The sequence below is a fragment of the Panthera onca genome, chromosome C1 (assembly GCF_046562875.1).
Source record: "Panthera onca isolate mPanOnc1 chromosome C1, mPanOnc1 haplotype 2, whole genome shotgun sequence".
Lineage (NCBI taxonomy): Eukaryota > Metazoa > Chordata > Mammalia > Carnivora > Felidae > Panthera > Panthera onca.
Window position 1 is genome coordinate 126823155 of NC_138346.1, and position 26317 is coordinate 126849471.

Sequence of the window (26317 nt, forward strand, 5' to 3'; positions counted from 1 at the left end):
CTCCTCGGGGCGGTAAGCGCGCCCCAGGCCTGGCCTGGCTGCTCGGGAGCGCGCCCCGGAGGCCCGCCCTGTCTTCGTCCGGCGGGACCACTGCCGACGCGGCGGCCAGCACTAACCAGCCCATGCAAGCGAGGTAAGCCGAAAAGGGGATGAGGGCCGGCCCCAGACCGCTGTCGGAGTGTGTGTCAAAGGATGGGATAGGGCGGGTCGGAGAAGTGGAAGCCGCCCCGAGCCCGACCGCCACCCTCCTCCCCCCTCACCAAGGTGGCCCGCGCACGAGTCGCGTGCCAGCTGGCCCTACGCTGTGCGAAGCGCGGGAGAGGGACCTGGTGGTGGTCGGGGCGCGGGCGGGCTCCGGGGGACCGGGGCGGGTGTGTGCACTGGGCTCAGGTCTCCGCGCTTCACCTTTGCGCCCCATCCTTGGGCGGTCCCCCTCCCACTTTCCTCCTCCTTCCCTCCCCCTTGCCCCCTTTCCGCGAGCCGTGCCAGGCTCCGCCTCCCGCATTTTTCCTGGTCCCAGGTGCTAGTCCGAGGGCTTTGCACCTCGGAAGGAGGCAACGGTGTAAATAGTGCCTTGGTTTTGTTTTAAGCGGCTACTGAGAACCTTCGCCCCAGTCCCACAAAAACTGCAGTTTTCACTCCCAGGCTCAGAGTTCTTGGTAGGGTGCTTGGGGGCAGGTTTGAAATTGAGATCTGTGTTGACCTTGTGTTTACCCGAAGCTTGTCCACCACGCGCAGTTCTGTCGCGGGGCGGAGTGAAGGGTGTGTGAGCCCAATACGGAAAGGTAAATGGCTGGTCCTTTGTATCCTCACACCGTGCTTTCTTTACATTAGGATACATTTGAAAAACAGAAAACACACCAGGGAAATTTTTCCAGTTCTCCCAAATTTTAATTTATAAATCAGTACCCAATGCCCTTCTGTAATTCTTGTGGCATCATCAGATTCTCCCCCATTTCTCTCCCTATAACATTTGACCCAACGTATAACAAAGTTAATCTTTTAGACTCTATAGGATTTAGCAATTACAAGAATATCACATTTGCTAGAAGGCCAAGTTAGAGTTTAGACAAATAACCGTTTTCTGTTTTGCTTTGGGCCTGATGGTTCCATAGAATTTTTTTTTTTAAGCTTTCTCTCTTTTTTAGGCTTTCTCTCTTCAGTTGGAATATCTAGAATTTACTTTCTTGTTTCTTAGCAGTCACCACTTAGAGGACTCAGCAGATGAATAAGGAATTCATCTTATTACCAGTGGCATTCAAACATTTGTGAAATTTAAGAATTGTAACTGCAGTTCTGATTCGTGGATCTTCAAAGAAAGTAGAGAAGGTAGGTGAGAGACGCAACAACATTTTGTTAATCACTCTTACTACTCTATGAAGATTATTCCTGCTTATTTTCAAAGGTTTCCTTAAATCATTAACCATTAAAATTTTAACTTTATTTGCTTGGCACTTAGACAGCCATACTTCCAGCTTTCCACTGTGAAAATACATGAGCAAAAGTAGTCTTCCTTACCAAGTCAGTGCACTTAAAGTTTTCAGTTGTCATTAGCAAATTGGTAAATCATTTCAAGCCCTGCTTCTCATCTAAACTGTCAGTTTAAACAATGAGAACCCTCAAAGCCTAAGGAGATACAACTCCAAGATGATTCACACATGCAAAGAATTGAGTGTTGTTCCCCATCCCCGTGGTAGTTGTACAGAATTGATAAATCAACTCTCATTGTTAAATTGTGTGCTTACTCTGTTCTACTCTAAGGAACAACCCTTTGATATAGCTGCTTTCCAAATCAGAATACTGTAACTCAGAGAAGCTTAGTAACTTTCCTAAATCACACAGCTGGGACTTGATAAAGCTAGGATTTGCACTTGGCTAAATGTCACAACTGATTTCACAACTGTGTTCTTTCCATTGCATCACACAGATTAGTGATTTTTTTTTCCTCCTCTCACAACTGTGTGTGTTCTTTCCATTGCATCACACAGACTAATGTTTTATTTTGCTTAATAATAAACTATTGTTCTTTCTTCATTTTTGTCTTTCCTTTTGTAGGAGGAAACTCAGTGTTTTTCCTTTCATTTTATCTTTTTTGAGGTCAGTGAAAGTTGTCTAATGGGAGAAAGGATAGGAAAATTGACATCCTGGATTTAAAATATTACTTAATTTCAGATGGTACAATATCATTATAAAACACATTAGTACACTTATCTTGAGCACTGAGTAATGTATAGAATGGTTGAATCACTGTATCATATGCCTGAAACTAATATAACACCATATGTTAACTATACTAGATTTAAAATAAAAAAATTAAACACACAATTATCAACTCTTTAAAGAAAAATAAGTTATTAATAATTCTATAACATAGTGTTCTACCTGTGAACAAATATTGATGCATTGACTTGAAATTGTACATGTTTAAAAGAATGCAGTTTGAAATACCCTTTTTCTCTCTTTGTATGTAGATTTCAAGATTTACAAAGGTGCAGGTTTGTGCAGATTTGAAGACGTATCTTATGAACTTGTAAAACAGGTAATTCATCTTTTTATTCTACAAGAGGAACAACCATTTATGGACCATCTATGACAGTATTTCACTTATATTAATTCATTTAGTTCTTGACTAAACCTCTGTGAAGTGGGCATTATTTAAAACAGTTAATTGTAAAAGCTAGCCCTTATTATGTACCAGTAATGTGTTAGTTTCTTGTGCTATGTCAGTGCAATCCCTGTGATAGCTATGTAGCATAGTACAATAGAACTCTCCTATGATAATGGAAAATGTTCTAGGTCTTCACCATCTTTCATGGTAGCCACTAGACACATGTGGCTTTTGAGCACTTGAAATGTGGCTAGTGTGACTGAAAGACTGAATTTTAAGTTTTATTTTAGTCATTTGTAATTTTAATTTAAGTAGCCACATTTGGCTGGAGGATACTGTATTGGAACATAGGGTTACTCTGAGGTCTTAGAATCTGGATAACCTAGAAAAATGGTAATACTGTTTACTGAAGTAGAAAAGACGTGAATCCTTTTGGGGTTTAAGATGATTTGGATTTAGCTGTTTGTTCATTCAGAAAATATTTAGTGAGGCGTGCATGGGTGGCTCAGTCATGAGACTCTTGATTTTGGCTCAGGTCATGATCTCATGGTCTGTGATATCGAGCCCTGGATTGGGCTCTGCACTGACAGCTCAGAGTCTGCTTGGGATTCTCTGCCTCTTTCAAATAAATAAATAAACTTAAAAAAAAAAAAAAAAAGAAAATAGTGAATGAGTGATTACTATGGGCAAGGCCCTCTGCTATGCTTAGGTAGTAGAGTCTCTTATCAAGGATTTTATCCACTTAAAGACACTCTCCTTATCTGTCCTACTGCAGAAGATAATAGCCACAAGAGATGTGCAAATCTAGCGTTCTCTGAAGAAGGAGTGCTTATTTCCAGATGCAAAGAGATAAGGGAAGGTTGTGTGTGGAAGATGGTATTTGAGCTCCATTGTAAAGAATAGGAAGGATGTGGGCATTCAAAAATGATTAAAGGGAGAGGAGGTTATGCTTCTAGAAATGAGATGGACATGATGTTGTGAAAATTACTTTTGCTAAAACACCTAAATGTTGGATAAATTATATTAGCCTTTAAATGCATAGCAGGTGTGTAGAACAGAAAGGAAAATGCCCAGGGCTAAAGGTCAAAGAGAGAGAGCAGAAACCAGAGTAGTAAACTAGCAATGTGTCTTTTGCGGGGAGAAGGCATTTGGCTGATAGCAGAAATGAAGCACAATTAGAGTCAGCTCATAGGCTCCTCTTCTCCCCACGACCCCCCCACTCCCTGCAAGGTAGAGAGGTATAATTCATACCCCTTTAACTTCTCAGGTATACAAATCCAAGAGGCACCATTCACAGGGTAGTTGGTGTAAATGTGTTTCAGGGGACGACCTTTCTCATAAAAAATAAAATGTAAAGATTTCTACTTGCAACTGTACAACTTACGGCCTTGGAGAATTACCTTCCCCCTCATTCAGCCAGGATCCTCAAAAATCCACACTCAATGAAAGGTGGGCTAGGAAATGTATCTCCTTTCTGGCAAAGGAAGATCACAAAGAAATTTTCACCCAGGTCCAGGTGAGGGAGTAAAGCTCCCCCTTGAGAACCTGAAGCTATAGGGTCTTTCATCACTCAGATTCAGGGCTCAATTTACATATCTACATGGTCTGAAAAACCTGGAAGTCAAGAAATTAAAGTTGGCCTAGGTTGGTAATGTGCCAGAGTGTCTGGCAAAAATAGTCATAGACCCTCCCTGGAATGATTCACCCTTTTTTTCTTTTCTTTTTTTAATGTTTGTTTATTTTTGAGAGAGAAAGAGACACACACAGCCTGAGCGGAGGAGGGTCAGACACAGAGAGGGAAACACAGAATCTGAAACAGGCTCTAGGCCCTGAGCTGTCAGCACAGAGCCTGACACAGGGCTTGAACTTGGGAATGGCAAGATCATGAGCTCAGCTGAAGTTGGACGCTCAACCGACTGAGCTGAGCCACCCAGGCGCTTCTGGAATGAATTACCCTTAACCTAAGCCTTTTTGAATTCTCCCAATTAAAATCATCCAAATACAAGTTCATGGTCAAAAACTATAAAACAGGTGCAAGGGGTGGTGGAACCAACAAATATGAAATTAGATTCCTCTAAGGATGTTGCATTAGAATTACCCAAAACAAATTAAAATAATGTTCAAAGAGAAGAAAGGAGAAGAATTAAAGACTTTAGAAGCAGTTCAAACTTTCTAGAAATTGAGAATCATTATCCCAGAAACTTATGCCGGGGAAAGCACTATAGGAATGTGGCAAGGAATTGTCATGTTTAAATTGATGAAAAGCATTGATAGAATGTTAAAGACTCAGAAGGGAAAAAAAGAACAGAAAGAAGGAGATTATGATAATTCAGGCAGGAAATTACTCAAACCATGTCTATAATGGTGACTTCGGGGATAAAGGAAAAGAAACTTATTTAGCAAGATTTAAACGTACATATTTAGCAACAAGTCAGATGATCAGAGTAAATGACAAGTGAAAAATGGCTGAGATTTCATTGTTTGGAACCTCAGTCTGAGATGCGGACGCTGAGTGTACTGGAGGGTTGTGTAGATAGGAGTTGTTCTTACATTGTTCATGGGAAGTACTCAATTTCTGTCCCTCAAACTATGAGAAGATACCCCTCCAAACATGAAATTATTTTCGCATACAGAGGAGTAATTTCTTAGAATTTGAAAGTATTTCTGTATTTATTTTTGAAAAGTAAATGCATTCAGATACATTAATGTCTTAAAATTCATTATGATTACTTAACATTCTCCGTCTGGAGTTGAAGAAAGAAAGTGGTGATGTGTGTTAGGTGTGTATTTAGGTGCTCTTTTTCTTCCCCCTGCCCTTATGCATGTAATGGTGAACAAAACAGTTGGTTTCTTCTGTCTCAGAATCTAAGGTTTAGTGAAGATAAAACCAAGCAAACTAGGAACAGTTAAGTGAGATAAATGCCCTGGTTGGAGAAGTAAAGGGTACTATTGGAAACAAAGTAGGGCCACTCAGCTGAAGCTGGAAGATCTGGGACTTGAATATGTATAGGAGTTAACAGGTGGTCATAGGGCTGGGGGAATGATAGCACTGCGGCCTGCCATCCAGACAGAACAGTGTACGTGAAGGTCTATGAGTGTGCAAGAGAGCATGACCCATTTGAACATCTGAAAGAAGTTCGCTATAGCAGTAGAGCATAGTGATTGGTGTTAGAATGGAAGGCCTGAGTTTGAATTCTGTCTCTACTGAGTTCCAGCTCTGTGACCTTGCAGTTTTCTTTGTCTCTGTAATTCTGTTCTGAGGAGTAAATGAGATCATGTAATTAAGATGCTAGTAACTTGGTGACACAGAATAGACACTGTGTTTACTTTTGTAATGATGATGAAGATGATGATAACTAGAACAAGGAACTGGGAACAAATAAGTAGTCAGAGATGAATTATGAAAGGTAAGTAGAGATCAGACAATACAAAGAGCTTGTAGATCATGTTAAGGAGGAAAGACAATTTATAAGGGCACAGGGATGCACCGAAAGATTCTTGTAGGAGAATTAGGTGGTCAGATTGGTATTTCAGAATTAGAAGGATCACTCTGGTTATAGGGTGGAGTCTAGATTGATCATGGTCCACACTAGAGAAGGACCATTTAGGAGATTATAACAATAATCTGGTCAAGAAACGATGGTATTTTGGGTAGAGTAGTGGCAGGGAAGATGGAGAGAAAGGGTAGATTTGAAGGATATTTGAGAGATTGAATAAACATTACTTAGTACTTGATTATGTGTGGAAAGATGGGGGAGAAAGGATGTTTCTGAATATGGCAAGTGGGTGAAACTCGGTTCCGTTTACCGAGAAATTGAAAGCAAACAGGTGTTAGGAGATGGTATGGGGGATGATTTCAGAAGTGGGACAGCTCATGGTGATAAGTACAAGATTGTGGGAGTGGATAGCTAAAGTAGAAGAGATGAAATACTTGTGAATAATCTTTTCTAATTTGTTTTTGTTTTTTTTTCTACTTCGGAAGACGTGTTTGAGATGTGGTGGTTTCAGCAAGGTCTCAGTTTCCTTCCTTCTGCCCTAGTAATTTGGACAGCTGCTGCTTTCATATTTTCGTACATTATTGCTATAACACTCCACCATGTTGACCCTGCTTTGCCTTATATCAGGTCAGTGAAATATATCCTTTTATAGGAGACTGTTTCATTCACATTTTAACATTGAAGCCATTTGCAATTGCACCAAAAACCATAAGATACTTAGGAATAAACCTGACCACAGAAGTCAAAGATCTGTACTCTGCTTCATAGAACACTGATGAAAGAAATTGAATAGGACACAAAGAAATGGAAAAACATTTTATGCTCATGGATTGGAAGAACAAATATTGATAAAATGTCTATAGTAGCCAAAGCCACATTTAATGCTAACATTTAAAATTCAGATTTCATGTTTGACATTACAACAACCAAAGGGATATAAAAAGGAAGTTATGTTTGGTTCTTTCCATGTGATAGAAAAAATGTGGGGATGGAATTAGATTCACTTAGTGAACTAGTTAGTGAATTACGACATTCAAGTGTCTTGTTTTCCAAATAAGTACTTGAGGTTGTCTCGGAAGAGAGATGTGGAATTATTCTCTCCTTAAAATTCAAAAATGCTGCAAACAACAGTAATAGTATTAAAATGTAATGGTAATGGCAACTATTTCTTGACCCACTGTGTACAAGGTAATGTTTCAAGCATTCTTCAGGTCTTAAATAATTGAATTGTTACAATTACCCTTTGAAGTTAGAATTATTACCCCCATTTGAGAGAGGAGGAAATGAGGTCCGAGGTTAAGTTATTTGTTCAAGGGCACATGATTCAGTAAGTGATGGAACCAAGGTTCAGTTTGACTGGATAATTTGATTCTACCGGCTCTGCTCATAATCTTTATGACATGTCGTTTAGGTCTTTCTAACACATTAAGTATCAACATTTATCAGTAATATCTTTGAAATTTCAAAACTAATAACGACGTTAGTATGGGTACTCAGTTGCATGTGCTATGTCAGTAACTCTCTTTTTTCCCAATTATAAAGGCAATATATACTTATTCTAACAAATTTTAAACAATACTAGACTGCTTATAAGAGTAAAAAATGAAAGTCTGTTTCAGCCCTCTCCAGTTCCTGCCTGTCCAGAGGTAATATAATGGTTTCGTTGATTTCCTTCCATTGTTTGTTTTGTTGCTGTAGTTGTTTCACTTGTTTGTTTATCTCCTGAAAAGTAATCTTTCCAACATAGAGAATAGCGAACTTTTAAAGGATGATAAACCAAAAGCCTAAATTTACCTTTTAAAAATATCAAGAAGAGATCAGAATGTTACCATCTACATCTGTTCTCACAGTAGCATGCTGTGGAGTAAAGGATATCAACCAATTGGGTACACTTTGGGAAGATTTACAAAAACCAAAGATACTTTAGAATTTAAGGTTCCAAGTCTAGGAATAATCTGATGAAGAATCACCACCGTTCACCACTCTGCTAGCAGAATATGTAGTTTAAGGAGCCCGTTCATTCTTTAGTAACTCTTTAGCGAGCACATATCTGTGATTCCTGAGCATCCATCAGCATTTTTACTTCCCCTTCGAGAACTTGTCTGCTTTCACTTTAAAGAGCTTTTAATCATTTAAGAGGCCACTGGGTTCTTCAGAGTTTCAGTTCTGTGATGGTACTGCATGTGACTTTCTGATAGACAGTACCCTAGACACTTCCTTTTCCATCCCTGTCATTCTGCCTTTTTATTTTCCTGCTAATGACCTTAGTAATATTACCCTGGGATCTTTCTCCAACATTCTACTATATCTAAACTCAGTAGTACTTAATTTTACTTCTCAGGCTCATTTCCTTCATCTGAAAAATGATTGAGTTAGACTAGATGCTCTGCAAACTTCCTTTCAGCTCACACACCCTATCTGAAAGGTTTAGTTGTTAATAGTCCCAAAAGACATAACCAAGTGTAAATTTCACTCCAAAGACAACTCCACTGCACATGTGCTTCAGCGGTTCCACTGCACATGTTCTCTTAGCGGTTCAAGTAGTGGACGCTCAGGTAGAATGCACAAGACTAGTACTGGGGCACGAGGAGAAATTATTAGAACTTCTGTATTTTGTTTAAATCTCAATGTTTAAATTTATATAATACATACATTTTGAAGTTACATGATCAGATTTTTTTTTTTTTTTTTTTATAGTGTATGATCAAAATAATTTGATGACCTCCGGGTTGGGGCATCATGCTGATGAGGTGATGGACTTGGCTCTTTTCACTTGTGGGCCAGTTTATGTCATTCTGATGCAGAGCCAAGGAAGGAGCACACTTAGCCAGTCGTCTTGGAAATGCATGCTTTTGTTTACTTATGGGATAGTTCAAAACCGCATCACTTGAAATACAACTATTATGGATTATTATGGATTTTTTTTCTGATTATAAGAATATATATACATTATTTTTGAAATTTTGAAAGGTAGAAGAAACTAACAAAACCACAATCTCCACCTCCTGAAGGTGATCAGAGTAACAAAATCTTTTGTTTCTGAAGATACATTTTAGAGTCAGAAGGAACAATACTTAGAATTGATATTTGATACTTTAGTTTTCCTGAACTTAACCCAACTTAACTCGCCAAACCTTATTGATTCCTTACCAGACACGAGTTTCCATTTCGTTTTTAATCCCATTACATTGTGTTAGTTGAGATCCTTCTTATTTTCAAAAGAGACTTTGAAAGTCTTTGTCTTTTTCATCTTTACTGTAGTTTGAAGGAAGGGAAAGGAAGTAACATTTAATACGCATCCCCCCTGCGTCTGCTACTTCGCTAGATCTTCACATGTATGACCACAGTTTCATTTCCTCTTGTTGGTCTGACGAGGCTGGGAGGGAATTAATAGCCCCATTTTGCAGATAAGGAGCAGTCAGAAGGACTGAAAAGAGCATACCCAAGGTGTTGCAGTAAATGGTGGGTGGACTGTTGATCTGGATCTGTGTATTCCACACTGCCCTGAAACACAGGCATGTAAACCGATGCATTGCAATACATTGTACTAATTGATTTCGATAGAAGTCTGGACACAATGCTTTGTGAGTCTGCACTCTGCTAGAGGAGTTGGCTAAGGCTATGGAGGGGAGGGGACTCAAAACTGGTCTCGCGTGGAAGCTCCAGGCGGGCAAGGGCTTTGTCTCCTTTACTAACCACTGTATTCCTGTCCCTAAAATACTGTCTGGCACTTAGGAGGTGCTTGATAAATGTTTTTTTAATTAACAGGAAATGATTAAGTATTAATTGAATTATAGGCAGCATCAACAACAGATGCCAAAAGACAGAGTTGTGAAAGAGCCTGCGGTGTTTAGGGAATGAATATTCTGGTGAGACAGATGAACACACCTGCCCAGGATGGAAGTCAGGAACACAGCCCTAACATACCCAGCATGTGCTTTTGTTTGTGTGTTTTTCAAATCATTTTCTGTTGATTTCTGTTATGTGAAAAAGAAATAAGCTAAAGCGATACGAGAAAAAGTGAACCAGGTAGGATATTGTGAGCTCAAACTGTCATGATCGCATAAAATTATATAAGAGCTGAACTTACAAATGTATAAAAAGACAAAGGATTTGAAGTAACCCTGCTATTTTTTATTCTTTAGAAAAAATGCACATGTATACCTAGTGTGAGAAATCCACATACCTTCTTTTTTTTCTTTCAGTGACACCGGTACACTGCCTCCAGAAAAATGCTTGTTTGGGGCAATGTTAAATATCGCTGCAGTTTTATGTAAGTGATGGGAATTATTTTAAAAATTGAAATTAATAGCTAAATTAATTTCCTTCTTTAAACACTACTCTGTTGTTTTACTTTCTGTTTACTGGAGGGACTGTTATCACTAAATTATTGATCGCAGGTATGTTTCTTTTAAAAGAAAAGCAATTTCTAAAAATGCTAAATTACAGAAATCATAAAACATATCTATGAAGCTATTTAACTTCTCATCCAAATAGAAGTTGTAAAGTACAACCAAATATTTCTTGAGGCCTTAAGTGGATTTCTTAAGGAACCAGTAGAGGACAGAAAGCTGTAAACACACTGCTCACAACTAACACCAACTAAATTCATTTGGGATAAACAGTTTAGAAGTTTGAGAGCAGCAGTGGAACCACGTTTTGATTTTTGAATGATGTTCTAATGCCAAAAGAATGGAGTTCTACTGGATTTTACATTCCTGTTTATTTTTTTGAACCAAACTTCATTAATGATTTACTAAAATATTTTTTCTCTCAGTTTTGATTGTTTTAAATATTTGCATTCTTCCATATGATATTTATTACTTCAAAAATTGAAGTCAAGGAAATGATTCCGTGCATAGAAATTCTTCTTATGACTAAAGTTTTCAAAAACTTGTCTACAAAAGCATATCTCTGTTTCCTTTTCTACACTTCTGAGATCTTTGATAATATTTTTGCCATGGAAAATTTGATTTGATTTGACTCTTTTGACTAATAAGGATAGTAAAATGGGTTGTTGTGTGGATTTTCCCCCTGTGTAATTGCTATATCTCATTGAGCCAAATTGTAATAATTTGATGAGAGTGAGGCAAATCATCTTTTAGTGTTTTGTTTTGTTTGCCTAGACTCATTTTATCCATATTTTGGCACTAATTACTTTAGACTTTAATGCTAATCATATAGAATAGTTTGTGTTTTATATAACACTTATTAGACATTTTCAGAAAACATCAAACTTCTCTCTTAAGTTTTATCCTAAATATTTGTAAACGTGAGGCCCACAGGAGGCCAGTGCCTTTGAGTCACACAGAGATATTACTAGTTCCATAATGCAACCTTAAAAGTTCTTTGAAATCGACAGCTATTTCTGCTTTTTGTTTTTTCTCTTCTCTCAAATAAAATGTAAAAGGAAAATCTACGATATATGACCTTTGTTAACTGTTGGCAACTTTATTCCCTGGTTATTTATTACTTTGTTGTCATTCGGATTATCTCTTCCCAGGCATTGCTACAATTTATGTTCGTTATAAGCAAGTTCATGCTCTGAATCCTGAAGAGAATCGTATCATCAGAATAAACAAGGCTGGCCTTGTACTTGGATTACTGAGTTGTTTTGGACTTTCTATCGTGGCAAACTTCCAGGTTTGTGCCTTAGCCCAGCATAGGTATTTTCCTGAAGTACGTAAATTAATACATGTTAAAAAGGAAACCTGAAACATTCAGTTACACACTGTTATTGTTTCTTTGCCTTGACAAAGTAGAATCCCCTACCATTAAATTATTTGGCCTTCTTAGAGATCACTACATATACAATTAGAAAAATTCATTCTCAGTAAACTGCTGAACACCTATAAATTATTCTGACCTTTTAAGGATTCACAGAACTCTTTATTTATAAATTATCCCTTTAAGGGTCCACAGGACTCTTCATTTATTAGACTCTTTATTACTACTTAGTTGGTGATTACTCCAAGACCAGAGAGAATTGATATAAATTATAAGTGACCAAATTATAGACTTAAACTTAAAAAAAATATGCCTGACACCTATTTTGTATTTATATTCTTGTTAAGATGTTCCCATTGATCACCTCTCTTTCTAGGTGTTCAGCCCCTTATATGAGTAAGTAAAGGGAGGATATGGAGCTCTTCCAGCTTTTTCCTCAGGGAATTCTCAAAGTGGTAGTCAACCTTCATAAACATTTGCCAACTCTTCACATTCCTTTCTATTGACATTCTTTCAGCCACATCCTGGGCACATTGTGTCTTTTGATTAATCTCTCTACAGTCTTTATAAAGTTTCAGTTTAGACGTTTGATGCCCTATTTATACACACTCATCATACAAATATACTTATAGAGGCATATTCATGCATCTAGTGTAGTTATTTTTGGTTGATGGATGGCTTTCCTCCCACAATGATTTAAGGCCTTGACACTATCCTTCTTTGAGCTCTGCTGTTCCCTAAGTCCTTAATGTCTTCTGCAACCAGCTGGCTGAAACAGTCAAAGAGAACATGCAAAAACCACACCTGCTTTTTACAACTTTAACGTTAACTAGAATTAGTCACATCATTCTAGTAACATGTATTTGCTAGACACAGGGGTGCTAGGAAATGAAGTCTTGCTGAGCATCAGTTCCTGGGGCAACTCTAAACCATGGAAGGGACATACAATTTTTGGTGGACAGCTACCTAGTTGTCTTTGCCACAAATAGGGTCCTGCCTTCCCTGATCAGTTTCTTTCTTTATTTTTTTAATTTATTTTTATTTTTTAAAATGTTTATTTATTTTTAAGAAAGAGAGACAGAGTGCAAACAAGGGAGGGGCAGAGAGAGAGGGAGACACAGATTCCAAAGTAGGCTCTGGGCTCTGAACTGTCAGCACAGAGCCCACTGCAGGGCTTGAACCCACGAACTGCAAGATCATGACCTGAGCCGAAGTTGGATGTTTAACCGCCCAAACCATTCAGCAACCCGCCCCGCCCCCCCCCCCCCCCCCCCCCCCCCCCCCCCCCGTCCATCAGTTTCTAAAGCTCAGTGTTTAAAAATATGTTTTGGAAATTTGGAAATTTTTAGTGTATGGATAGTGATTCTTTGCTCTGGTTGTCCCTTGATCAATTTAACAATATTTGTCACCCCCATGTGGGAAAATGAATCCCAACCTGACTTCCACACTTAATTTGTTACTTCTACTAGTAACTAAAATTTGTTTATGCGATCCAGTAAATTCCAGTGACAGTTCCTGATTGCACTCATACACACTGCCTTTCTACCTTTATCTCATTCACCTACAAAAACAGTTGATATACTTTTTTGTTGTTGTTTTCAGCTTTCATTCTAATTTACTTCATCACCTGAGCCTTATAATTTTGAATCAAATTCCTTTTTCTGTCTTGGTCACATCTCTTTTCATGCAGCTTTGGACCTATTGAATTTCTTCTACATCCTTCCTTGATGGCTTCATTGCTGGGCCCTGTTTATAAGCAGACTCTGTAATAGTACCCAGATATCCTTCCTTCCTTTCTCACATAAACTGTTACTGCTTATTTTAAGTGGCGAGTGCATTGCCCCCTCTTCCCACTTCTCTCTTGCAAAAACAAACTCTAGCTGATTGATACAGGAAAAAAAGGTCCACAAACCAGATGTTTACAGTTCTAGAGCTTGACTTGGAAGAGACTCTAGCACTGTGTTTTAAAGTAGGGACTTATGGGTCTTACCTCTTAAACATGTGTTGAAAGCATCTGCTTCTGTCCATTTTCATCTCCACTTCTCTCCCTACCATCTCCTTCTCACCCAGTTCAGATTTCATTCTCTCTCATCTGGACTACTGCCATAGTTGCCTGAATACTTCCTCTGCACTCACTCTTGCAAGCCTTTCATTTAATATTGCTCCGGTATAATCTTTTGGAGCTATATATACATCCTACTCTGTTTCTCTGTACCCCTGCTTAGAGCTGTACAGCTCCAAAGTTTCATGCAAAGACATAGAATCAAGAGAGAAAAAGGAGTTTGGCAAACTGCCTGCCAAGCTGCTTAATTAAGTCAAAGGTCTTACATGATCTGGGTGCTGTCTACCTCTTTAACCTCGTTCTGCATCATTCCCCTTCTTTTTTTTTTTTTTTTTTTAATTTTTTAATGTTTTATTTAGTTTTGAGACAGAGAGAGACAGAGCATGAGCAGGGGAGGGGCAGAGAGAGAGGGAGACACAGAATCTGAAATAGGTTCCAGGCTCTGAGCTGTCAGCACAGAACCTGACACGGGGCTCGAATTCACAAACCGCGAGATCATGACCTGAGCTGAAGTCAGACACTCAACCGACAGCCACCCAGGCGCCCCTGCATCATTCCCCTTCTTAATGTCTTCCCTTGTACATAACACTGGACTTTCTTTGTTCTTTGAATAAGATAAGTTATTTCACTCCATTTCATGTTTCCTTTGTTGGACATTTCACAACCCCAAGCCTAAACAGATCGAGGTGTCTTAAAGATCTCAGTGCACGCTGTAGTTCCTCAGGGAAATCTGTGAATAGACTTGCTTCTGTGTAGTTTGAGTTTTCTTTATTTGTATTCTTTGTGTTCTCTAAGCTCTGGAAACAAATTTCTCACAGTACTTCTTACAGTCTAATTTTATATCTATGGTTTTTAAAAATTTTTAGTTGATCTAGTTCTCCATTAATTGTAAGCACCATGGGTTTGTTCATCGTTGTGTATATTGCATATTTAGCACCTAACATAGTACTTACCACCAACATGTTCTCATTGTTTAGTAACTTCGTGAAGAGGCTAAAGGACTAAGCAGGATGGCTAAAAATTCTCTTGTGATTATTGTGGCCGTCTATATATTTTTATTATTTTTTTTAATGTTTATTTATTTTTGAGAGAGAGAGTGCAAGCGGGAGGGACAGAGAGAGAGGGAGACACAGAATCTGAAGGAGGCTCCAGGCTCTGAGCTGTCAGCACAGAGCCTGATGTGGGGCTTGAACCCACAAACCGTGAGATATGACCTGAGTCAAAGTCAGATGACCAACCAACTGAGCCACCCAGGTGCCCCTTTTGTGGCCGTCCATATATATGTATATATATGTATATATATGTGTATATATATATATATATTTTTTAATATATATAATTTATTATCAAATTGGTTTTGATACAATACCCAGTGCTCATCCCAAAAGATGCCCTCTTCAATACCCATCACCTACCCTCCCCTCCCTCCCACCCCCCATCAACCCTCAGTTTGTTCTCAGTTTTTAAGAGTCTCATGCTTTGGCTCTCTCCCACTCTAACCTCTTTTTTTTTCTTTTTTTCTTCCCCTCCCCCATGGGTTTCTGTTAAGTTTCTCAGGATCCACATAAGAGTGAAACCATATGGTATCTGTCTTTCTCTGTATGGCTTATTTCACTTAGCATCACACTCTCCAGTTCCATCCACGTTGCTACAAAGGGCCATATTTCATTCTTTCTCATTGCCACATAGTACTCCATTGTGTATGTAAACCACAATTTCTTTATCCATTCATCAGTTGATGGACATTTAGGCTCTTTCCATAATTTGGCTATTGTTGAGAGTGCTGCTATAAACATTGGGGTACAAGTGCCCCTATGCATCAGTACTCCTGTATCCCTTGGGTAAATTCCTAGCAGTGCTACTGCTGGGTCATAGGGTAGGTCTATTTTTAATTTTTTGAGGAACCTCCACACTGTTTTCCAGAGTGGCTGCACCAGTTTGCATTCCCACCAACAGTGCAAGAGGGTTCCCGTTTCTCCACATCCTCTCCAGCATCTATAGTCTCCTGATTTGTTCATTTTGGCCACTCTGACTGGCGTGAGGTGATATCTGAGTGTGGGTGGCCGTCCATATTTAAAGAGATCTAATGAGATTTGAAAACTCTGACTAAAAAGATACAAATTTAATTTCTTTTAAAACAACTGTGTATGATAATATTCAGCAAAACAAACACATATGTCCTCAATGCCTACTTAGAGGAATTTTTCCCCTCCTAGGAAATTTACCCTCAAGGAAACTTGGAAGGGTCAAGTAAGCAGAAATCTATGTTAATTTCATAAGGCTGCCATAACAAAATACCGTACATCAAGTGGCTTAAAATAACAGAAATTTATTCTCTCAAAGTTTAGGAGGCCAGAAGTCTGAAACCAAGATGTTAGTAGGGGTGGTTCCCTTTTGGACACAGGCTATTCCATGCCTCTTTCTTAGTTTCTGGTGGAAACCAGTAACCCTTGGTATGCGTGGCTCATGGCATAACTCTATAATATATGCCTCTGTTGTCACATGGCATTCTCTCTTCCTGTAAAATTTATCCTCAAGGACACCTGGGAGAGAGGATAAGTAAGCAGGATATTAGTTCCTAAGTTTCATTAACTGCTTTTAGGTAAAGTTTACAGATATAATCAATATGTAATTTATAAGTTCTTTATCAGACATTGGCTCCTGACCACACATAATCTCTGTAATTTTTCTTGTCTTTGTCAAAAGATAAGTTTTTGTCTTTGATAAAGGATATATTTTTAAAGAGGATAAATGTGTCAAAGACTTTTATTTAACTTATTAATTCATGAGAGAAATACTAGGAATTACAAATCAGCTCAAAAGAGAAGTCAAAGTACCACACATTTATTGTCAGATAAGGAATGTAAAATAAATTTATGATGCAAAACTGGCCATTATTCACAGGGTAATAATTAATAGCATTCAAAAGGACACAGTTTGCATTTATGCAGATGTGGATTATTTGTATTACTATCAGTGTTCTATAAGTTAACTTCTGTCTCTGTACATAACTTTTTTTTCCAGGTACAGAACACTTTAATCTAGCTTATGCAAGGAATAGGTCTATCATTGCCCTTTCTAGTAAAATGAGTATAAAAGGTATAAATACCCTCTTTTCCATAAGTGTGAGTTTCTGTGACTTTCAATCAAGTTTCAATGCATTTGTGCAAAAGCATTACATAAAATATGCCCAAAGAACAATGGTTATAATAAATATGAATAGAATTCTCTTCTGTTCTCTTCCTTTACTCTTCTTCCCTGTGAACAAATATAGAACTATTCTACACCTCAAAGGATGGTTTGTTTCATTTTCAAAAGTCGTATGCAAAATATTTACCTATGAATTCTAAGCTACACATAGCTTTATTATTACAGAAGTTTTCTGTGAAAAGTAGCCTCATCCAAGCCAAGTAAAATTCACATTTGTGTAGAACTATACCCAGAGGCTCTAGCATTCCATAGGAAGAATGCTGTCTGACCTATTTCAAGATCTTTTGCTGTTTCTCTGGTCTCAAAAATATGACAAAATTTAATGTACAAGCTGAAGCACTGCCAGTTAAATATTCCTGCCAGTTTTATATTCCTTTATTATAACTATAAAAATATAGTAATAAATGTTCTCCATTTTTTATTTTTACTTTTTAAGTCACAGGGTTTTATTGATGGGACTGTGTACTCGTCCCAGATGGTCATCAATCAGGTTCTATCTCTAGCATCATCACGATATGAGAATATTTTTAAGGGGAAAAGTTCACCCATATTCCTTCTCATAGCCCTAAAATAGTTAATTTCATTTTTGTCTATATTTTTCCAGCCTTTATCCATACGTACAGATAAATTCCCATATGAAGATAAGATAGTACCATTTTGTTTTATTTTTTATTATTTTTTGTATTGTTTTACAGGTGCTGAAGGGTTTTTTTTCTGTTACCCAAAGTGGAAATGACAATGCATTTTTTTCCCTTCTCAGTACTCATAACTCATTGCCAGTTATAACACCGCAAACTGGATCAAAGTAGCCTTTTCTCTCCAAAAGAAAACCAATGGCGTTGCCAAAAATGTTATCTTTTACTTCTTTATACTGGAAACTTCCTGTAGCTTCAACTAAGAAAGTTGGGTTCTGTATTTGTGAATTAGCACAGTTGACTGAAAGGAGGGGCCCAAGCCCTACCTCTTCCCTCTTGCTACCCCGTGATGCCCTCCGTGCCAGATGCTGTGCAGTGCCTTCCCAACCACATGAAATACAGACAGTGCCAGCTTCGAGAATTAGAGGGGCTCAACTGAAGGTCTTTGTAGGATTTTTGGAGAGCCACTCTTGTCACTTTTAAGCAGAGGGTAAGCAGAGGGTATATGTAGTAAAAAGTAAAATGTAAATGGATACCGGTAAGAGTGAGGTAAAGGGGGAAAAATTATAATTTATGATAATCCCTTGTATACTTTATCAATACCAATCAATTAGAGCCAAGGTGGGGTGTTTAAATTTTTTGAGACTTTAAATTGCTTTTGATTTAAATTGGGTTTCAGTTGAAACTCCCTCCCTCCAGCTTTCCAACCTGCTAATCTCCCTTTGTTGTGCATTACTCTTTTTCTATAGTCCTTATCACCATCTAACATACTATGAATTTTACTTGCTTCTAAAGTTTATTATTTATTGTTTTTGCTTCTTCACTTGAATATAAACTCTGAGGGCCAGATGCTTGCCTGTTTTGTTCACTGATATATCTGAGTAGTTAGAACAGTGCTTGACACACAAGAGGCACCCACAGAAACATGGTATTCAATGAGTAAATGAACAACTACTGTCATATTTTCAGTAGTGGCATATGAATAATTTGGTTTACTGTAGTCCTCTGGCTTATGCTGAGTAGTCTAAGAGAGAATTACTTCAAGAACTAATTTTGTAGAATTCGCAGTATTTTTGCACTCAGTGAATGTTCTATTGAAATCGCTGGCTTGTGCTTTTAAATATTGTGTTGGTAATGTGTTTTGAGTTTACCTTATTTACTTATTTCTTCTTTCTACCTCTTAGAAAACAGACTTTTTTCCTGTACACATATGTGGAGCTGTGCTCACCTTTGGTATGGGCTCGTTATATATGTTGGTTCAGACCATCCTTTCCTACCAAATGCAGCCCAAAATTCATGGCAAACAAGTCTTCTGGATTAGACTATTGCTGGTTATCTGGTGTGGAGTAAGTGCATTTAGCAGTATCCTTTGCTGTAAAATGTGGCTCCACTTGGAAGGGAATTGAATAACAGAATTTAAGTGAACACTGTTGGCATATTGTAAGCAGGTCTTTTGTGGGTGAGATTCTTGGGTTAGTAAACTAAAAGACTTGAAATGTGAAATTCAAATTTTACATAAGACCTCAGTAATTGAACTAGGAACAAAGCTGATGTTTAGCCTGACCATACTCACTTCAGACATCTGAAGGATGAGTTTATGTCCTTGAGAACAATTATGGAGGATAGTACTGATTTACTGAGCAAAGGGGAGTTGACTCTACAGACCATTTCATAGTAATCCTCCAGGCACATTTTAATTTTCACTACTGCTATGTGACATCTAGTCTTTAAGAAAATGGGTTTTGACCTTGGTAACAAATGTATGAGTAATCCTTTGGGACCTTTAAAGTTATTTTTATTTTGAATGTAATTTAAATGCACAGGTCTTGTCCGAGATTCTCCTTGACTTACTTTTTTTTATAGTGCTGACTTCCTCATCATTGTTGCACAGTGGCAATTATGGCAAAGATGTAGACCAGAAACTCCATTGGGACCCCGAGGACAAAGTAAGAGCTTGGAATCTACAAAACTTAGTTTTATATTAAAGATGACTAGTTTGGTTGGTTTTGATGTATTCTTTTGTGTCATCACCAAAAATGAAACTTTTTCAGTAGAATAGTCAATTCTGTTAAATTAGGATTATTTACTATGTATGATTGAGTTTGTGTAGAATTACCTGTGTTATTCTCTCGCGTCTGATCAGTGAACATTTTCAAGACATGAAGAGAATCGTGATGGCAAAGAGTTTTCTCAGAAATTGTCTCTCCTAAATATGGATGTAGTGTACAACATACCCAACTGAGATCTTTTATTATTAGAAATCGTGTTTTCTGAATTATTATCTGGAAGTTTATTATTATGGACTCTACATTTGGGTTCCAGTATACTGGATATCTGAATGGAGATAGCATCTTTGATCCTGAGAAAAAAAGTGGAGGGACATATACTAAATAGATGATAAAATAAGTTCATCTGTTTTCACAAACCTCTCAGTGGCATTTCATTTTAAGTTATTTTTAAAGAATTAGCCCTGGATAGGACATGTTTATAAGAATGAAAGAATGGAATAATTTATTAGATTCTTTCAGTTATTTTTTAAAAATAGTTTTTAATGTTTATTTACTTTTGAGAGAGAGAGAGACAGAGCATAAGTGGGAGAGGAGCAGAGAGAGAGGGAGACACAGAATCCAACTAGGCTCCAGGCTCCGAGCTGCCAGCGCAGAGCTCAACGTGGGGCTCGAACTCACGGACCGTGAGATCATGACCTGAGCTAAAGCTGGACGCTTAACTGATTGAGCCACCCAGGTGCCCCATTCTCAGTTATTTTTTTTATTGTATATATTTTTTTATTTTAGAGAGAGATATATGAGCAGAGGAGAGGGACAGAAGGAGGGAGAAAGAGAATCTCAAGCAGTCTCAATGCTCAGTGCAGACCCTGACCTAGGGCTTGATCTCATGACCCTAGGATCATGACTTAAGCCAAACTCAAGAGTTGGATCCCCAACCAGTTGAGCCACCTAGGAGCCCCTGGATTCTCTTAGCTATAATCCATATATTATTTAATGCTCTAAAAATGACACCACATTTACCATGAGCATTTTTTACCTAAACATTTTTAGTGACATTTAATGAATCTTATGGTTGTGGGAAAGGCAGTAACTTCCTGATCATAGAGAAGTTCTCCTGTCTTAGTTCTCAGATGGAAATTTTATTTGCTCTGGATGAAATTTACAGTAGGTAAATCATTTAGGAGGAACTTTCTAATGTCTGTCTTTAATTCTCGAGCTAGGTTCAATAAATTAAGGATTGGGTTTTTTTCCACAGAAAGTTCAGATGTGGAATTATTTATAAAATATAAATGGAATTAAGTTTTTAAACAAATCCGAATTTAGATAGTTTATATTTACAGAAGAATTGTGAAAATAGTACAGAGGGTTCTGTGTTATCAGTGTATTCTATACCTTCCCCTTTTATTAACATCTTTAATTAATATAGCATGCTTGTTATAGTTAAACTCAAATGGACACATTTTTAACAAAAGTCTATAGTGTATTAAAATGTCCTTAGTATTTACCTGATGTCCTTTAATTTTCATAAGGCAGATTGGATTATAAATTTTATGGGTTTTTTGAGAGAAATTATAGATTATTTGAATGAAATTTCACAGAACTGTTCTTTTTTTTTCCATTGTCACTCAAGGGTTATGTGCTTCACATGATCACCACTGCAGCAGAATGGTCTTTGTCATTCTCCTTCTTTGGTTTTTTCTTGACTTACATCCGTGATTTTCAGGTAAGAAAACACAGCGTTAGATTTATGCAGTCAAACTTCCTGCAGGTGGAATAAGAGAAGTTTCTATAGGCAAGTCTCCAGCCTTTTTGAAAATTAACTTCATAAGCAGCAATGCCAGAAGAGGAGCGACTCAGGGAAATTGTTTCTGTGTTTGGAGAAGTAGTGTATTGTTAGTAAGGTATTCAACCTTGAAAATAGGGCTGTAGAACAAGTAAATTTGCAGAAACTTTTTCACAGAATTTTCATCAACTCTGCCTACGTTTCCTGATTCCTCTGCCTACTGATTCCTTTTAGAAACCAAAGAAAAATGAAGAACTTCTGAGTAGAGAAGCTTGGTTTTCCCAACTCTGTTGGTACTACAGTTGATACCTTTGTCAGTATAGCATCTGTCTCACTCTTGTTACTCATTAGAATTGATTTACATCCTCAATCCCATAAATGTTCCTCAGAACATATCGAAGATGTGATGTTGAAGACATTGAAGATGTCTTTAAGGAACAAACGTCTATATATAATTTTCTTTTCTGTTACAGAAAATTTCTTTACAAGTGGAAGCCAATTTACATGGATTAACCCTCTATGACACTGCTCCTTGCCCTGTTAACAATGAACGAACACGGCTACTTTCCAGAGATTTATGATGAAGGGATAAAACATTTCTGTGATGATTATGATTCTCAGGGATTAGGGAAAATGTTCATGAAAGTTACTTACTCTGCTCTGAAATTTTCAACCAGTTAATCAAGGCTGACAGTGACTTTGATGAACACTGATAAACAAGAGACATAAAGCCGTTTGATAAGTTATTTTAAAGGATATCATCAAGAAGAGCATGGGAAAACATTTATGCCTATACTTTTTTTTAATCCCAGAAAATAAAACCAAAGGACTACAACATTGTAGATTTTTTTCCTACTTATGAGAAACAACCAGAAGTGTACCAAGCAGTCTACAAAATCCAGCCTTTCATATTTTCTAAATCATCGTAAAGCATGTTTTGTTTGGAGCACTTTTATAAGGACATTTTCCAGGACCCTGGATACTCAGCATTGCTCAGCAGCTCCTTTAGAATTGGGTTTTGAAGTAATAGTTTTACCATATCACTACATTTCTTACAGTCTTTATAAAATTTTTTTCTTCTGGAATCCACTTATTAAGGGGAGCAGACCTGAATTCATGTAAGCACTTTCATTGCTTAGGCTTTGCACAAGTGATTCTGTAGGTGTTGATTTAATTCCTGCCATAAGGCCAAATACTATGCCAACTAGTCTGTCACACATCCTTGCAAGAGGTTCATGAAGCTTAGTCTCTGAAATGGGATTTTAATCACTTGATGCATGAGAGAAGTAGCTATAGGTAAGTTTACTTCAGTTGTGATCTACACAAAACAAGGACTAGTGTTCATACATAAGGCTGAAAGGTTGTGAGTAATAGCAGATATGATTAATAGAAGTTACCACAAACTGCTGTCAAGAGCTTCTGAGATTTTCATTTATATAGAAATTATAATTATTTGTAAAAGTAGTCTTGAATGAGCAAATACTAACCCTTTTAAACAGGGTGTGATCTTTGTAGGAAGGACAAAATCAAAGGGGGGAGAGGGGGAGAAAACTAGGTACAAAATAGTTGTGATACTTGTGTCCACAAAAACAACTTTCTCTCTCTCTCTGTCATGCAAGTGATTGGATAGCTTCTACTTGGATCCATATCTGTGCAGATAAAGAATGGTTTACAGATCCCAGAGAAAATTCAAAAGAAGAAAATGATCATCCAGAAGGTTCCCAGTGACTGGTTCTCAAAAGAATCTTTGAAGAAGATTAACAGAGTTTATCATTTTAGAAGAAATGATTCCATGGCCAAAATAAAAGATGGTGACAAGTTTAACGTATAAGAGGGAGCACTTTAAAAGAAAATGGTTATCTGGTGGAATTAGAAATCTCAATTAGGAATAAGTTTCTAGATATAAGACTGTGTAAGTAATACTGCTGAAGACTTCTGGGCTAATAAGACAGAAAGTGGAATAAAATACTATTTACATAGGTCACACAGTAGTGACCATGGGAGATACTTCAGTAAATATCGATGCATTGAAATTTGACATCACTAGAAAAATATTTGGATACAAGCCATGAAAAATTTCTTTCATGCCTCTGAAAATCATAGTGCAACCACAGCTGAGAAACACTGGTGGGTCCTGACTCCTGTACATCAAGGAAGCTGAAATTCAAGTTGTGAAGGACCACATATGGTGAGAGGGGTATTGATAGAATCAAAGTTTATAAATTACATGTGGGGAGGATGACACAGGAAGAACTTGGACTTACAGGTCTGTACTAGAATATTAGGTTTAGAAATATGCACTAACACATTAAATTCTTATAAAACAAAAAGTTACTTCAATAGTATTTTAATCCCATTATGTAACTTTTACTCTTAAACATAACAGAGGGTGAAAATGTTAATTCAAAAAGGGATTATAAATAGATTTTTGAATGTGTGTTTATCCCTCACTTACACTGAAGTAATGGAAGAGAACCACACCCTCCCTTAAAATATGACTTGCCTCCAATGTCAGTACAGAAGCTTGTATAAACAGATAAGGCATTCCTCTTCAATTCAATCAACGTTCCTGTATTGAATATTTAGCTTTAAGGATAGAAGGTTTTTAAGCTGACAAAATTAACAGATTCTATGAACTGAATGTATTTCTTTTTTGTTCTGGATACACAGCAAAACTGCATTTCCCAGCCTCCCTTTCAATTAAGAATTGCATGAGACTGAATATTAGCCACTGAAATGTAAGTGAAATGGATGTATTTGTTGTTTTCATATTAAGATTCTGAAAAACGGGAATGCCCGTCCCCTTTTTTTCCCTCTTTCCAGTCAATGGATATTATTGATGATAAGATTTTAGGAGATGGCAGAATCACATGGTAAAAGGAACCTGAACTAGTCCACTTCTAATTTTAGATTTTAGAAAATCAAACAAGATCTTCTATAATTTAGGAGCTCCATTTTTATCCATCCCAGTTACTGAGATTATATTTTGCTGGAATAGTGTCATATGTTGTAAGTGCTCAGTGGATTTATGAAAGAGAAAGAACTTCTCTTATCTCTTCTGCCTTGTCCTGTATAGACTCACTGTGAAATGAAGTTCAGTAAACATTGGCTTATCTTTATAAATCCGTGATTTATGTCTTGCTTCTTTTCAATCAGCCAGATTGCTAGTTTTAGAAAGAATGTACTCACTTACTAGGAAGATAAGAACATAGAACAGAACTAAAATAGGAAAAATCTTTCTGAGGCATTGTGAGTGTAAGCAACTGTATCCTCCAAAAGGCATGGTAATTTGAGAGAGAGTTCACCTTCTCAGGAAGCCTGAGTGGAATACAAAGAGAAAACCTCAAATTCTAACTTATGCCTTTGGAATGTAGTGCAAAGAGAAACTCCACATGTTTGGAAAGCTGGCTATTTAGCTGAAAAACCAAAGGTTCTACTAAGTTCTCACCAATTCTCAGATCCCAATTCCTGCTGAAAGGAAATCTTCATTTAAAATATTTGAAGCAAGTGGTAAAACTAAACTAAATCAGCACAGCTCATCTCCACATCAACCACAGATTAGATTGATGCAGCTTCCCAGTCTAAGAGCCTGACAAGGAATAGGCACACCCTTTTGTGGAGGTAATTATTATTTATTTTCATACCTACTGTTCTTTTATAGAAAATATCCAGCATGCAGCAAGAAATTATAAGACCTTCAAGGAGCAGAGACATTTGATTTGATTCAGAGAGAAGTCAATAGAAGTGAACTCAGAGATTGCCCAGATATTGTAGTTATCAGAAGTAGATTAACTATGATAAATTGCTGAAGGAGGTAGTAAAAAGGGTGGAAAACATGCATGAAAAGATGGGGAATTTCAGCAAATACATGTAAACTATGGGAAACAAAAAGAAAATTCTAGAATTGAATATGATATGACTACATAGGAAATGATTTGATAAACTTGGAAGATGGGACAATTGAAAATAAAAAACTGAAAATCAAAGAGAAAAGGGAGTGAAAATAAAAAGGACAGAGTATTTGAGTTTTGAAGGCAAAATCAAATGGCCTTGCATCTTGTAATTGAGTTTCACAAGGTGAAGAAAAAGAGAATGGCACGGAAGAAATGTTTGAAGAGATATTGACAGAGAACATATCCACAATTGATGGAAATTAACACAGAAAATCAACAAAAAAGTGAGACTTTGGAAATGATTAAAATTGATAAACACCTAGCAGGATTAATATGCTGAGCTGAATAGTATTCTCTCAAAAGCCACGTCCATCCTTTGGGGCGCCTGGGTGGCTCAGTTGGCTAAGTGTCCGACTTCAGCTCAGGTCACGATCTCACAGTTCGTGGGTTCGAGCCCCGCGTCGGGCTCTGTGCTGACAGCTCAGAGCCTGGAGCCTGTTTCGGATTCTGTGTCTCCCTCTCTCTCTGACCCTCCCCCGTTCATGCTCTATCTCTCTCTGTCTCAAAAATAAATAAACGTTAAAAAAAATTTTTTTTAATAAAAAAAGCCACGTCCATCCAGAACTTTAGAATGTGACCTTATTTGGAAGTAGGGTTATTGTAGATATACTTAGTTATGACATCATACTATATCATATTAAATCCAATGATTTAGTGTCCTTATAAGAAGACCATAAAGAGACACAGAAACAGAAGGCCAAGTGAAGATAAGGCAGGGATTGGACTAATGCATCCTCAAGCCAAAGATTGCTAGCCACCAGAAACCAGTAAGAAGTGAGGAACAATCCTCTCCTACAGCCTTTAAAAGTCTCCTCGATTTTCAAAGGAAAATG

General features: G+C 37.5%; 1 protein-coding gene across 8 annotated transcripts; it reads left to right on the plus strand.

The window, feature by feature from the left end:
* Positions 1-24269, plus strand: DRAM2 (DNA damage regulated autophagy modulator 2). 8 transcript variants are annotated; one of them, XR_013557435.1, is made up of 11 exons: positions 1-133; positions 1202-1329; positions 2472-2539; positions 6591-6732; positions 10311-10378; positions 11609-11748; positions 18924-19101; positions 19603-19685; positions 21379-21471; positions 22005-23719; positions 24202-24269. XR_013557435.1 is itself a non-coding variant. In XM_078451567.1 (10 exons), the coding sequence occupies exons 4-10, from the start codon at positions 6602-6604 to the stop codon at positions 22110-22112; spliced, it is 801 nt and encodes a 266-aa protein (XP_078307693.1). In that variant the 5' UTR covers positions 1-133; positions 1202-1329; positions 2472-2539; positions 6591-6601; the 3' UTR covers positions 22113-24269. The 8 variants fall into 8 exon arrangements, 5 of the variants coding, with proteins under 5 accessions (XP_078307693.1, XP_078307697.1, XP_078307695.1 ...); XR_013557434.1 differs by having other exon boundaries at positions 22005-22827; positions 23151-24269; XR_013557436.1 differs by having other exon boundaries at positions 22005-22649; positions 23151-24269.
* The last annotated feature ends 2048 nt before the right edge of the window (positions 24270-26317 follow it).